This window comes from Corylus avellana, chromosome 2 (assembly GCF_965113065.1).
Source record: "Corylus avellana chromosome 2, dhCorAvel1.hap1.2, whole genome shotgun sequence".
Taxonomy (NCBI): domain Eukaryota; kingdom Viridiplantae; phylum Streptophyta; class Magnoliopsida; order Fagales; family Betulaceae; genus Corylus; species Corylus avellana.
This window is the reverse complement of record NC_142491.1, coordinates 19,617,633-19,631,027: the sequence shown is the minus strand read 5'-3', so window position 1 is coordinate 19,631,027 and position 13,395 is coordinate 19,617,633. Positions and strand designations below refer to the sequence as shown.

Here is a 13,395-nt window from a genome sequence, read left to right as displayed (position 1 = left end):
TGAGTTAATTATTTTTTTTTAAAAATTGTGATTTAATGATTAAGTGATTATATGATATAATCATATAAATTATAGTGATAATATATTAATACTCAAATTGTGATTTAATTATTTTTTTTAAAAAAAATTGTAATTTAATGATCAAGTGAATATGTATAAATATTTTTATAATTATAATTATAAAAAAGTATTATATAAAAAAGCGGTTAGCGGTTACCGTTAGTAAACCCAATAACCGCTAACCGCTAACCACTAGGCGGTTATAGCGGTTAGCGGTTACGTGGTTAAACGGTTAGCGGGCGATTTTTAACCGCCCGCATTGACACCCCTAGTTGAAACATCCTCTTTATATTAAGATTTGGCCATACTATCAATACCAATCATAATTGTTCATGTCCAAGTTTCGGCCATAATAGCCGTTAGTGGTCAAAGTCATTGAGTCAAAGTACTAGTCGATGTTCAAATTCTGACCATAACCGTTGATGTTCCAAATCAAGCCATAGTAGCTATTCTTCACCTAAACGATGTTGAAGATAATATTGCTAACAGGTTGTTTATCTTGCGAGGCATCACAATGATAAAAAAAGGGAAAATTCACTTTACCCCTTAAGTTTCTGGAATTTTTTAATTTGAACTTTAAAGTTTTAAAATTGGCAATGTACCCCCTTAATGTTTCAAAAATTTGAATTCAGAGCCTCCATCACTAATTTTCGTCTAATTGGATGGAAATTAAAAAAAAAAAAAAAAGCAGTGAGGGTAATTACGTAATTTCATAGATTTTTGTCCAATTTGACGGAAATTAGTAACGGAATGCCTGAATTGAAATTTTTTGAAACATTAGGGGGTACATTGCCAATTTTTAAACATTGAGGTTCGAATTGAAAAACCTTTGAAACTTCATGAGAGTAAAGTAAATTTAACCCTGATAAAAATCTATGATTTGATTATGAAAAATTAAGGGATTTGTTTGTTATTAGAGAAAAAAAAAATCAAATTAAAATGCTATAAATAGAAAAAGAAAATCTAGCCTACCAGCTTTAATGTGTGCAGCCACATAATTTCCATGCCTGGCTGTCTCTATTATGAGAGATTCTATAGCATAAACGTAGCTTCCTTTTTTTATTTTTGTTTTAAAAGTTTGGTTGATATAAATATAACCCTAGTTTATTCTCATAGGATTTTTTTGTTTGTTTGTTTGTTTTTTTTTTTTTTTTTTAAAGGTAATAATCAAACAAAGCCTTTGTTTTCTTCCTAATTGGTTGATTGAAAATCCCTCACAAAGACAGCGATGTTAATTGAACATACACGCTTGTTTTGTTCTGTTCTGGTCTACCCAAAATCGATCGCAAAGACAGTGATGTGAATCAAACAAACACGATCCGTACAGTTAGAAGAAACCCTAGCCGTCTCTTTTCTCTCTAGTAGCCGAGAGAAAAGAGAAACCCTTTAGCCACACAGGGGAGGAGGGTTGGCTGTTTAGCTGCCTCCCTCCTCCCCTCGTCCTCCTCGCCAGTGCTAGTTATTTACCTGATGCCCTAGCCTAGGGGCCTCCTTTCTTCCCCTTCCTTGCCGCTTCTTTTCCCCTATGTTTTTGTTCGTTTTTACCCCTTCCCTGCCGCTTTTCTGTCCCCGCCTTCATTTTCTGCAGTAGGCTCCTTAGCCTTGTTTTGGCTCTTTGTGGGTTCGGATTTTGTCTGTGGTCACCGCTGACTTGTGTCGCCGCTTCGCTACCTGCTATTAGGGTTTTCTTTCATGCGTCCCCACCGCGTCGAACTCCCACGCCCCTTACGCGGCAGTTTCCGGCCTACACGGGTCCGACTCCCTTCCGACCACCATCTTCCCACTTAGTGCTCCTTTTCCTTGCTTTTTCCCTGTTTTGGTAGTTCCTTGTTGTTTTTTTCCTTGTTTGTGGTTGTTTTCAGGTCCTGCTTTGCCGGTCTTCTCCGCGCCTGTTCGCCGCCCACCGTCCACTGTTGGGCCTTTCGACGCGTCCCTACCGCGATGAGCTTCTAACGCCCTTGGTTTTCGGTTCCCGGCGTGTGCGTGATCGGAGTATGCTGTTTCTTTTCTTGTTTTATTTCCCTGTTATATTGCTTCCTTAAGATGTATTTGTGTTTTGACGTGTGTTTTTTTCCCTATATTGTTTAATTTTCTTGTTTTGTTCGCTTTGTAATAAGGCTCTTTCCTCTCTCACTCGATCTATGTCGCCTTCGGGTTAATTAGTTTTGGTCCAAACCTTTGGGTTGTGAATGTGATCATATTATCCTGGCCTTCAGGTCGTGGAGGAAGAGTTTCGGCATAAGAGTCTTTCCGCTCTCAGGGTCGAGGAATAATTGCTATCCATGCATTTGGTTGAGTTTGTCTGTCACAGATCTAGTATTAAATCTGATTTTAGTCATGGGTTAGCGGATTGGTCTCGAATCTTATACTAAACCTGGTAATCTTGTAACCTTATGCTATGGTTGCTTCAGAACTTTGCTATGTGATGTAAGAGCTTTATGCTCATGGTATTATTGAATGAAACGTTGTGTTTTTCTAAAAAAAAAATCAAACAAACACAACAACGGTTTCTACATTGGTTGACTTCAATGAATAATAATAATAAAAATAAATAAATGACACGTAACAAACTTTTCCGATGAATGACACGTAGCAAACTTTTCCAATATATTTGGCATTTATAGCGCCTCGATTCCTGTCACATTCTTGTGGTTGGTTAGCTCTAGAAAACAAAACGAGGCCTATTTTTAGCCACGTGGCGTCACTATAGGCAGCTTTACGGTGCAAAACAGTGAAAACGTCACTGGTAGGTCAGCTTAGGATTTTATTTATTTATTATGGAAAAAATATAAAAAAGCCCCACAAACTATCAGCTGTTTTCGATTTAGCCCCCTAATGTTCCAAAAGTGATAAAGTAGCCCCCCAAACTACCAAACTATAACATTCTGGCTACTCTGTTAGTCAAAACCGTCAGTTTGGACAGAAACTGCAAAATGACGTCGTTTTGTTACGGGTATGTTACTACAATGCTCTTTTATGAAAAAAAAAATAAAAAAATTGGGGAAAAATATAAAAAAGCCCTTCAAATTACAAGCCTTTTTCATTTTAGCCCCATAATGTTCAGAAAGTGATAAAGTAGCCCCCAAACTATCAAACAGTTGCAATTTGGCCACTCCGTTAGTTATTACCGTCAAATATGATGAAAAGTTTAAAACTACGTCGTTTTGGCAAGGGTAAGTTACCAAAATGCCCTTTTTAGAAGAAAAAAAATCATATTAAAATAGGCAAGCAAAACGGCGCAGTTTTGCTTGAAATTAGGGTTTCCTTACACTTACCAAAACGGCCCTGCTTTAGTAAGTGTTAGGAATTAAAAGAAATGGGAAAATATAAAAAAGCCCCCCAAACTATCGGCTGTTTTCAATTTAGCCCCATAATGTTCTAAAAGTGATAAAGTAGCCCTTGAAACTACCAAACTATTGCATTTTGGCCACTCCGTTAGTCAAAACCGTCAGTTTAGACGGAAACTGAAAAACGACGTCGTTTTGTTACGTTTTAGAGTGTTGAATCACTATTTTGAAATATTTATGCTCTATATATCACTATATTTAAATTTACTGCTAAAGGAAATGGAATGAAATCAGATTGGATATTTTTTTTCTTCTATATCTCAATCCATTTAATTAAGACAAGATATCTCACTTATCAACGTTGGAATTAGATTTTTTGTCAAGATATTTAACTATCTTGACAAAATAGTTAAGTATCTCACTTAACTCTTCATTATTATTGTAAACGAAAAGTTAATAAGTGAGATATCTTGACAAAAGTTAATATCTTGACAAAAAAATCTAATTCCAACGGTTGATAATTTGGAGAGATTTTTTATATTTTTTTCATTTATTTTTTTTATTTTATATGGGAGTGGGACACGTGTACTTGCGCGGGAAGCATTGAGCTCCGTGTTCCCACAATGCCCTTGTTGATTCCAGGTGTTCACAGTGATACTTACAAACGCACAAATCTTGTGGGAATACAAAGAAACGTGCACAAGAAGACAATGTTTTAGCCTTTTAGGACATGCAGATACGTGATTGGTTGTTTGAGCGTCGAAATTTTGTTAAATTGGGAAATTATAATAGCCTTGTACGTACAAAATTTGGGGCGAAAATGTTCATAAGGCGTGATTTATAGTTAATTAATTATCTTTTGAAGATATTTTTGAAAGTGTTGTGATGTAACATAAAATATTTTTGTGTTTTGAGCTATTTATTAATATATAATATATTGTAAGAAAAAAAAAAAAAAAAAAACAAACTGAAGGACAGAAACAACACTATTTTCATTTTTACTTAATTAGGGCTTAAACTTATTTATAATTTATGAATAACTCTTAACTAATAGAATATACTGTATGAATTATAATATTTTTCTATTTTATGGAAGGATATGAGTATGCTAAATTATTATTCATACTTATTTTATGACACTAGTGTATCTATTTCTCAGGAAAAAAACAAAAAAAAAAAGATCAGTGGTACTATGGTCATTATGTAAACAATCTAGGGCTTTTCTGTTTCGTGGTCTGTGGTAGAAAGACACCCGGACAGACTCTCTCTCTCTCTCTCTCTCACGGTCTGGTTGAATTGAAAATCTTGAAATTTTTTTTAATTGCTCTCGCTGTACACGCGTCAACCAAATTTCCCTACAAACCTTAAACAAATCCCGACAATATTTTTCTCAGATTCAAGGCACCAACTTTCCAAACATTCTGGCATTGTTTGCCAATGGCGGCTGGAACTGTATCAAGCCCTCCTTCAATTTTAAAAAAAATATTTTTTATCTTAAAATTAATCTTAATATTTTTATTTTTTATATTACATCAATTATTTTTTTATAATTATTTAAATAAAAAAATTATTACAAAAAATTTATTTTTTATATAAAATATATTTTTTCACTTTTTCTCACAAAATATTTTCACACAAATCAATCAAACACATTTCTAAAAATATGCTACAGTACCCGACCCTAATACAATACCAGGGCATTGGCAAACACTACCGCTGACTAATAAAGTTTCAGTATGATATAATATTGAGTACCAAATATATTTTATTCGCAGAAACAAATAAATAATGGATTTCTCTCGTTCATATCAAATGGCTCTAACAAGCACTTGAGGAAGATCTCCGCTGGTGGAGACACTGACAGTAGCAACGAGCACCTCCCCATTCTGTTCGACCACAAATCCAATGAGCAGCAGTCAATGAGAGCCTTTGAACGCTCCGACCGTGGCGAAGTCATTGTCAAGATCGACGACGGAGATTTCTCTGGTAAAAAAGACGCGGTGAACCCCATCAACATGAACAACGACAACAACAACAACAGTAGCAAGATTTGGAGAGACGCCAGCTACGACTTCTGGAAAGAAGACGACGACGACAACAGGAACAACAATGTGAATAATGGGGGTGAGATGTCTTTGGACATGGATCTCGAGATGGACGAGCTCCGGACTCTCCCTCCGGTGGCCGAGTCTACGATGAAGGTCACGACCCAGACGTCCAAGGAGCTCAACGTTTCGTTCCAGCCCTCCAATGCCGGGTTCGAGTCGGCGACCGACGCGGTACGACGTCGTTACAAGGAAGCGTCCGTGGACGAAGAAGAGGGACACCGTAATCAACAACAACAACGACAATCGCCGCCGCAACAAGCTCAGCAATGCGGTAGGGCAAGTGGGTCTGGGGCTTTGGGCGGTGAGGTGGTGAGGTGCACCTCGAACGGGTCGTTTCAAAGGAAGTCGAGCTTGTTGAGAGCGAAGACCAGGTCGAGGCTGATGGACCCACCGGACGAGCCGGAGAGGCGGTCGGGCCGGGTTCCCACGTCGGGTCAGCTCCTGCTGGCCAAGGCCTTGGACGACTGCGAGGACGACCCGTTCTGGGATGATGATTTGCCGGACGAATACAAGAAAAGCAGTCTCAGCGCTGTGACTGTGTTGGAATTCGTGAGCTTGATTTTGATCATCGCCGCTTTGGTTTGTTCTCTTTCGATTCCTTACTTGAGGAACAAGAATCTGTGGAAGCTCAAGCTGTGGAGATGGGAGGTTCTGGTCTTGGTTTTGATCTGTGGGAGATTGATGTCCGGGTGGGGGATTAGGATCATAGTGTTATTTATAGAGAGGAGCTTCCTTTTACGCAAAAGGGTTCTCTATTTCGTTTATGGGGTTCGAAAGCCGGTGCGTAATTGTCTGTGGCTGGGGCTTGTTTTGATAGCTTGGCACTTTTTGTTTGATAAAAAGGTTGAGAGGGAGACCAAGAGCGATAAGCTTGGGTATGTGACTAAGGTTCTCGTTTGTTTGTTGGTTGGTTCCTTGGTTTGGTTGGTGAAGACCCTTATGGTGAAGGTGTTGGCTTCGTCTTTTCATGTCAGTACTTATTTTGATCGGATCCAGGAGTCTCTGTTTAACCAGTATGTGATAGAGACGCTTTCTGGGAAGCCATTGATTGAGATGCGGAATGCGGAGGAGGAGATTAAGCTTGCCGATGAGGTGAAGAAGCTGCAGAACGCTGGCGCTACTATCCCCCCCGATCTCAAGGCCAGTGCTTTCCCTTCGATGATGAGTGGAAGGGTTATAGGGAGTGGAAAGCTTTCTCGGGCATCGTCCAAGAAGGGGGATGATCAAGGGATCACCATTGATCATCTGCATAGGTTTAATCCCAAGAATGTGTCGGCCTGGAATATGAAGAGGTTGATGAATATTGCTCGGCATGGGACTCTTTCCACTCTGGATGAGCAGATTTTGGGTACCACTAAGGAGGATGAGACTAATTCCCAGATTAGGAGTGAGTTCGAGGCGAAAACTGCAGCCAAGAAGATATTTCTGAATGTCGCTCGGCAAGGGTCCAAGTAATTAGTCCTCAACTTCTATGACATCTTTCTTTTTATTGTGTTTTTGTGTGTGTGCCCTTAATTAGTTTGATTGGAACTTCTTATATTGCAATGTGTCATTTCATGCACTTGAACTTATATGGGGTGAATTTTGTTAGTAATTGTTGTTTCCTGATATGGAAGTCTTTGTGAGTTACTCTGTTATGTCTGTATTTGAACTATTTCCTCAAAAGAACATCATGCGTCTATATATATGTATACACCTTAATACCTAAATAGTAGCATACTGTCAAGAAAAAAATGGATTAAACAAGTTTTAAAGCACCACAGCGGAAGGGGTTCAGAGCTTTTCTTTTGGAAAGTTGGGGGGGTAGGGGAGATGAGTTACAAGAGCCATCCTGGTGGGCATTAAGACTTAATATGTTGTCAGAGGTATTATATAACATCTTCAGTTCCTTTATTGGCAAGTCTAGATCACATGATTTTCTGCCAAGGGGAAGCCAGCAGCATCTCCATTTAGAATTGAGCATATATATGTTCCGTTAGGAGTGACCACCAATTTCAGATGTTCAGTGGAATTAATCTACCCCTCTTTGTGCAAATTAAATAGTAACACAATAGCAAAATAATAATCAAGCAAACCAACAAGCAAGACACCAAAATTTTTACGTGGAAAACCTTCAAATGCGAAGGTAAAAACCACGGGACCTAGTCCAGTTAAATCTTCCACTATCAACAATAATGAGTTTACAATTTGTCTTCCCTAGAGAAATATCTAGAGGTAATCACCACATTAATAATACATACATTGTTGGATTAAACATAAATTCATCACCCTAAAGTAGATTCTAACAAGAATAAAGAAAAATCTTAACAAGTAGGTATTAGCAACCAAGCGATTAGAGAGGTATTCCAACGATCGACACCAGTCAATACATAGCACTCGTCGTCAGGAGCAATACTCTAAAATTGCATCAAGATCGGACCACAAATGAGCCTCCAATCTCTGACAGATGTGAATAGGCAAAACCCTTTTTCTTATTTTTCTTTTTCTTCTCTGCAACGCCGCACTCTTTCTTTTTCTTTTATATTTCTCTTTTTCTCACTTTTGTCTCTTATAAACACACGCACCATGTGTTAGAGTTCTACTACAAACAAAACTCTTTGTTTTGTTGTAGTCCATGTGGTCCTCACATAAGAGGGACCACCCAACATATTCGACTTTTGATACTGTTCTTTTAACCTTGAGGCATATTTTTTGTATTGCTTGTAGTATGTCCTGGTTGTTGGTCTGTGATCTCTCCATCCTATGAAGTACCGTTCGTTAAGTTGATTGACTAATCACCTATCTAATGCATATATGATTTGGTTGTAATTATCCTTGTTCACTTTGTAATCGATCTCTGTTTATTGTTTCTTTCTCAGGTTCATCTACCTGGAGGACTTGATGCATTTCTTGGTAGAAGATGAGGCTTTGAAAACCCTGAGTCGCTTTGAAGGAGCCTCTGATACCAAGAGAATTAGCAAATCATCCTTGAAGAACTGGGTGGTGAGGACTGGGCAACAAATGGTTTTTTATGTTTTCACTTTTTCGATCCCCTTTTCAATGGCAGCAGTAGAAGTGAATCTTCTAGTTGATAAGTTAGAAGAAGCATGATTTACAATGTCTAAGCTTTACCTATTAAATTTTAAGAATCCTGGTCGATCTATAATTGATTACAGACAGCATCAATGGTGCAGACATTGATTATGAATTTGATTGTTCCAGGTCAATGCCTTCAGAGAGCGGAGAGCACTTGCTTTGACGTTGAATGATAACCAAACAGCCGTGAACACACTTCATCGAGCCGTGAACATTATGGTTGCCCTTGTTATATTAGTTATTTCGCTCCTGATACTGGGAATTGCCACCACCAAATTTCTGCTCCTTGTGAGCTCTCAGCTTGTCGTTGCCGCATTCATCTTTGGAAACACCTGCAAGACAGTATTCGAAGCAATCATCTTCTTATTTGTAATGCACCCATTTGACGTGGGAGATAGGTGTGAAATCGAAGGCATTCAGGTAATTTCCCATCTCTTAGTTGTTAATTTTTGCCTTTTCATACCTGGGTCCTAATCTGTTTTCAAATAAATTTCAGATGGTTGTAGAAGAAATGAAAATCTTGACTACCAGTTTTCTGAGATATGATAACACAAAGAGTATTTACCCAAACACTGTTCTTGCTACCAAGTGTATCAATAACTTCTTTCGAAGCCCTGACATGGGAGATGCTGTTGAGTTCTGTGTCCATATATCTACTCCAGCAGATAAGATTGCGCTCATAATACAAAGAATCATAAGGTATCTTTAGGAAGATAACTTCTACCTCATTTGACATTGGCTACATATATATATATATATGCTGATATTTTTCTCCTTTTTGTTGCTGCTGCCTCTGCAGTTATATTGAGAGCAAGGAGGAGCATTGGTATCCTGCACCTATGACTATATTCAAGGAAGTGGAAGAATTAAACAGGCTGAAAATAGCCGTATGGCTGACACACAGAATGAACCACCAGGACATGGGAGAAAGGTGGTCAAGGAGATCTCTTTTGGTTGAAGAAATGGTTAAGATTTTCCGTGAGCTTGACATTCAGTACCGCCTGCTGCCCATTGACATCAATGTCCCCGCCATGCCTCCTACTCCTGTGAATTCTACCCGGCTTCCCTCTACTTGGTCAGAAACTACAAGTTGAGTGAGAAAACATGAGGATTTTTTTTTTTTTTTTTTTTTTTTTTCTCTGACTGAATATGATCCCTTGGTGATGCTCTCTGTGTGGCACTATTTTCATAGAGTAGGTTCTTCGGGAGAATGCAGAGGCGTTTTTGTGTATATTGCTTTGTAGTTGGTTAATCTTGTTCCAAGTTATTCTTTTGAGTCTTTATCACAAACTATATCCCACTATAGCAATTTCCTGTTTTAACAGAGTTTGAATTGTTCTATCTCTCTCCTCTTGAAAGTAATTTCCTCCTCGCTGATGATTCCATAGAGTAAGGCTTACTTGGCGTATTTTAAGCGACTTACTTCTGTTTTTTCAAGTAAGTAATATGTAAAGTTACTCGGCGTATCTAGGCACTAGTTCGAATTCTCCATTAGAAATTCAAATTCGCTGAGTAATATGTAAAGTTACAAATTTAATGATAGATTGATCTATTTATTATATGAAGTTTAAAAAATGGTTGAATACCTAGTAGGTGAAAACTCAGTCCCGGTTTCCGGTTATTGGCCAAAATCGGCAACCGGAACTAAGGTGCCAGGTTTTTTTATTTTGAAAACCGGAACCTAGTACCCGGTTAACCGGTTATACAATAACTGGCCGGTTTCAATTGGTACTCGATTATCCGGATTAGGGTAACCGATTTTTTTTAATTTTTTTTTTAATTTTGGGCTTATTATAATTATTGGGCCTAATTTTTGGGTTTAATTTAACCATTTTGGGCCCATTTAGAAAAAAAAATAAAAAAAATAAAAAATTAGCCTTAAAATGCCCTAAAATTTCATTTTAAAAGGTTACATAATACATGAGATTAAACTACATCTACGTAGACTACATTAGTAGATACATGTGATAAAATGCCCTAAACAATTAGTCTGTGTGTGTCTGAGTGTCTGTGTTTAGAAGAAATGAAGAAGAGAACAATACTAGAAAAGTGATTTACGATTTTTGTGAACCCTAGAGTAAAAACAAAATAATAAATATACTAAATTCGAATATATATATATATTAACAACTTAGAGCGTATATATACATACATTAGGAGTGTTTGACATAATAAAATAGACATGCTATCATATAACATCTAGTTAAAACATACCATCAAGGAGTCCCATATATCTTCCTTCGTACGTTTTGGTACCTTCGTCCAGTCGTCTTGTATTTCAACATAATTTCCGCTCCTTATAATCTTACCGGTCATGTATCTAAACCTCAGAACACTAAATCCTTCGGGCAGCCACGAATTATTGTACTCGAGTATGATCCTTTTCCTCGCGGGGACCCCCAGCAACCTGTGCGAGTTGTTAATGGTGAACACCTCTAAATAGGTGCTTCCATCTGGATTGATACCTAACACATTAATAATTACCGATGTTAGTTATTTCGAATTGAAATTTTATATATTCAACTTTTATTCAATCACATACGCTTGGTTTGGATCTAAGTCGAGTTTGACGTATTCGATGTGATCCTGCGAATCGTGATCATTATTACTAGTCAATAGGAGCGACTCACACTCGTAGTAGTTGACACATGCATCATGAGGCACTTTACCCTGACCAACGTCATATACGTTTCTAGGTTTAGTCCTTACAGCATAAACCCAATCTGGGTCCCTATCATCTTGGACGTAAAATACCTGGTCAACTTGTGAAGTTAGCACATACGGCTCATCAATAATCAACTCTCCCGTGTGGATAAGGTTTTTGAAGTTGACAAGCATTAGGCCATAGTCGTCCACATTGTATCCCTTGTCCCTCGTGTTGTCCACCCAATCACACCTGAATATAATGTACTTAGTCCTGTCGTTGTACTCAATCTCAAGTATTTTCATTAACTTCTTGTAGTACGTTTCGCCATCAACAGTCTGCACGCACACCTCGCTGTTCTGAGTCCTCTTTCCAACATCATATACATGAGTGCGAAACAGCTTGTTATTAACCACATATCTATTGTATCCATCTGCTGACTCCCTCGGCCATCTACAATGCATTACTAATTTGTCACCAAGTTCCTTTCTGCATCGATCGTCCAATTGATCGACCTGTAAGTATATTACGTACAATGGAAAATGCAAAATTAGTTTGTTTAGTTGATATGAACTAGAAGCAAATATACTCCGACTGTTCTTTTGTTAATTTTTGACGTTAGTCTTACGTAGTCACGGTACCAATCGCAGAACTGCTCATAATGTTGAGTTTCCAACTGATCTTCCATCATTCGCCCCCTATTGCATGATCGCCTACGTGTATCCATTTGTATCCTACAATTCAAAATTAGTTTCATTATAATTTAAAACTAATGGTGCAAGTTGATTGACCATATACATGCCAATGAAGGACCTCGACTTACGTCCGCAGTTGAAAGAACTCGTTAAGTTAAACATAATATACTGGTGAATCTGTGTCAATGTGATGCGGTCAAGTCCGATTTGTGTTCCATGTCCCTTTGAACCATCCGGATTTCTTTGGTTCTTATTGTGAAATGTTGGTGCATTATCTAAATACCTCGAACAGAACGTCACTAACTCAGTAGCTATGTAGCCCTCCGCAATGCAACCCTTAAGAGCCGCTTTGTTGCGCACACTAGACTTGAACCCTCCAAGGCTCCTACATATGAACATCGATAAGTCAATCAGTTCAGTTAGTAATTGTCTTGTATTGTAGTGAAAAATAAAATCAGAAATATTTGTAAACAAATTTTACCTCTCTCCCGGATACATCAACCTATACTGTATTGGTTCACCGAGTCGGCATTCACTGACAAGATGCACGACCACGTGAACCATGCTGGTAAAAAAGCTGGGGGGAATACCTATTCCATCTTGTTCAAAGTGATACAGACGTCACCTTGTAGTCGGTCTATATCTTCTTGTATCAATGTTGTTGAACATAGGCTCCTAAAGAATGCAGACATCTCAATAAGAGGTATAACCACGTTACCTGGCAGTGATCCACGTAATGCAATAGGTAGAAGCTGTTGCATCAGTATGTGATTGTCATGACTCTTTAAACTCGATATCGTACGTTCCTTATGTCATACACAACGGGAAATGTTCGAGGCATATCCGTTGGGCACCCTTACATTTCGTGGCACTTTCAAAAAATATTATTTTATCATCCTTGGACATCGTGTGGGAAGCTGAGGGGCATATATGTTTACCATCCTCACCCGTGTAGGGATGAAGTGTATGTATCAAACTCATTTCTTGCAAGTCTGTGCGGGCTTGCTATGTGAAAATGGTGCCTACGTGCCTATTTTGGTGTTTATGGAGGGAAATAAATGATAGAAACTTTGAGGATAGGGAGAGGCCATTGGGGGAAATAATATCTTTGTTCTTCGAAACTTTGTATCTTTGGACAGCGGCATATGTGTCTCCTTTGTCGATTAGTTTTAATAATTTTCTTATTTGTTTTGCTATTTCTAGTTAGATGGTTCCTTTTGTATACTTCCTATGTATTTAGGGATGGCTTACGCTTTCAATGAGACTGGTATATTACTTATTGAAATAAAAATTTATTTTAGTCAATGCAATTTGTATTGCATTCTTTTTATCCTAGTTGTACCATGAATCTTATATGAAATTAGGAAGCATATTATATCTCATTTTGTTTTTGCTCCTTTTTTTTTATATAATGGTTTTTAGGATGCTCATCTACTTTTTATAACATGTTCTCTCTTTTCTTGTTTCTTTTATTTTATTTTTTGGGAACCTTTTTGTTTAAATTGTTGCATGAGTGCATTATGGGA

General features: G+C 37.9%; 1 protein-coding gene across 1 annotated transcript; it reads left to right on the top strand.

Moving 5' to 3' along the window:
• Nucleotides 1-5,146: 5,146 nt before the first annotated feature.
• LOC132169839 (mechanosensitive ion channel protein 8-like) lies at nucleotides 5,147-9,625 on the top strand. Its single transcript, XM_059580792.2, has 5 exons — nucleotides 5,147-6,906; nucleotides 8,314-8,437; nucleotides 8,657-8,950; nucleotides 9,027-9,229; nucleotides 9,330-9,625. Exons 1-5 carry the CDS (start codon nucleotides 5,267-5,269, stop codon nucleotides 9,622-9,624), a joined length of 2,556 nt encoding a protein of 851 aa, XP_059436775.2. The 5' UTR covers nucleotides 5,147-5,266; the 3' UTR covers nucleotide 9,625.
• The last annotated feature ends 3,770 nt before the right edge of the window (nucleotides 9,626-13,395 follow it).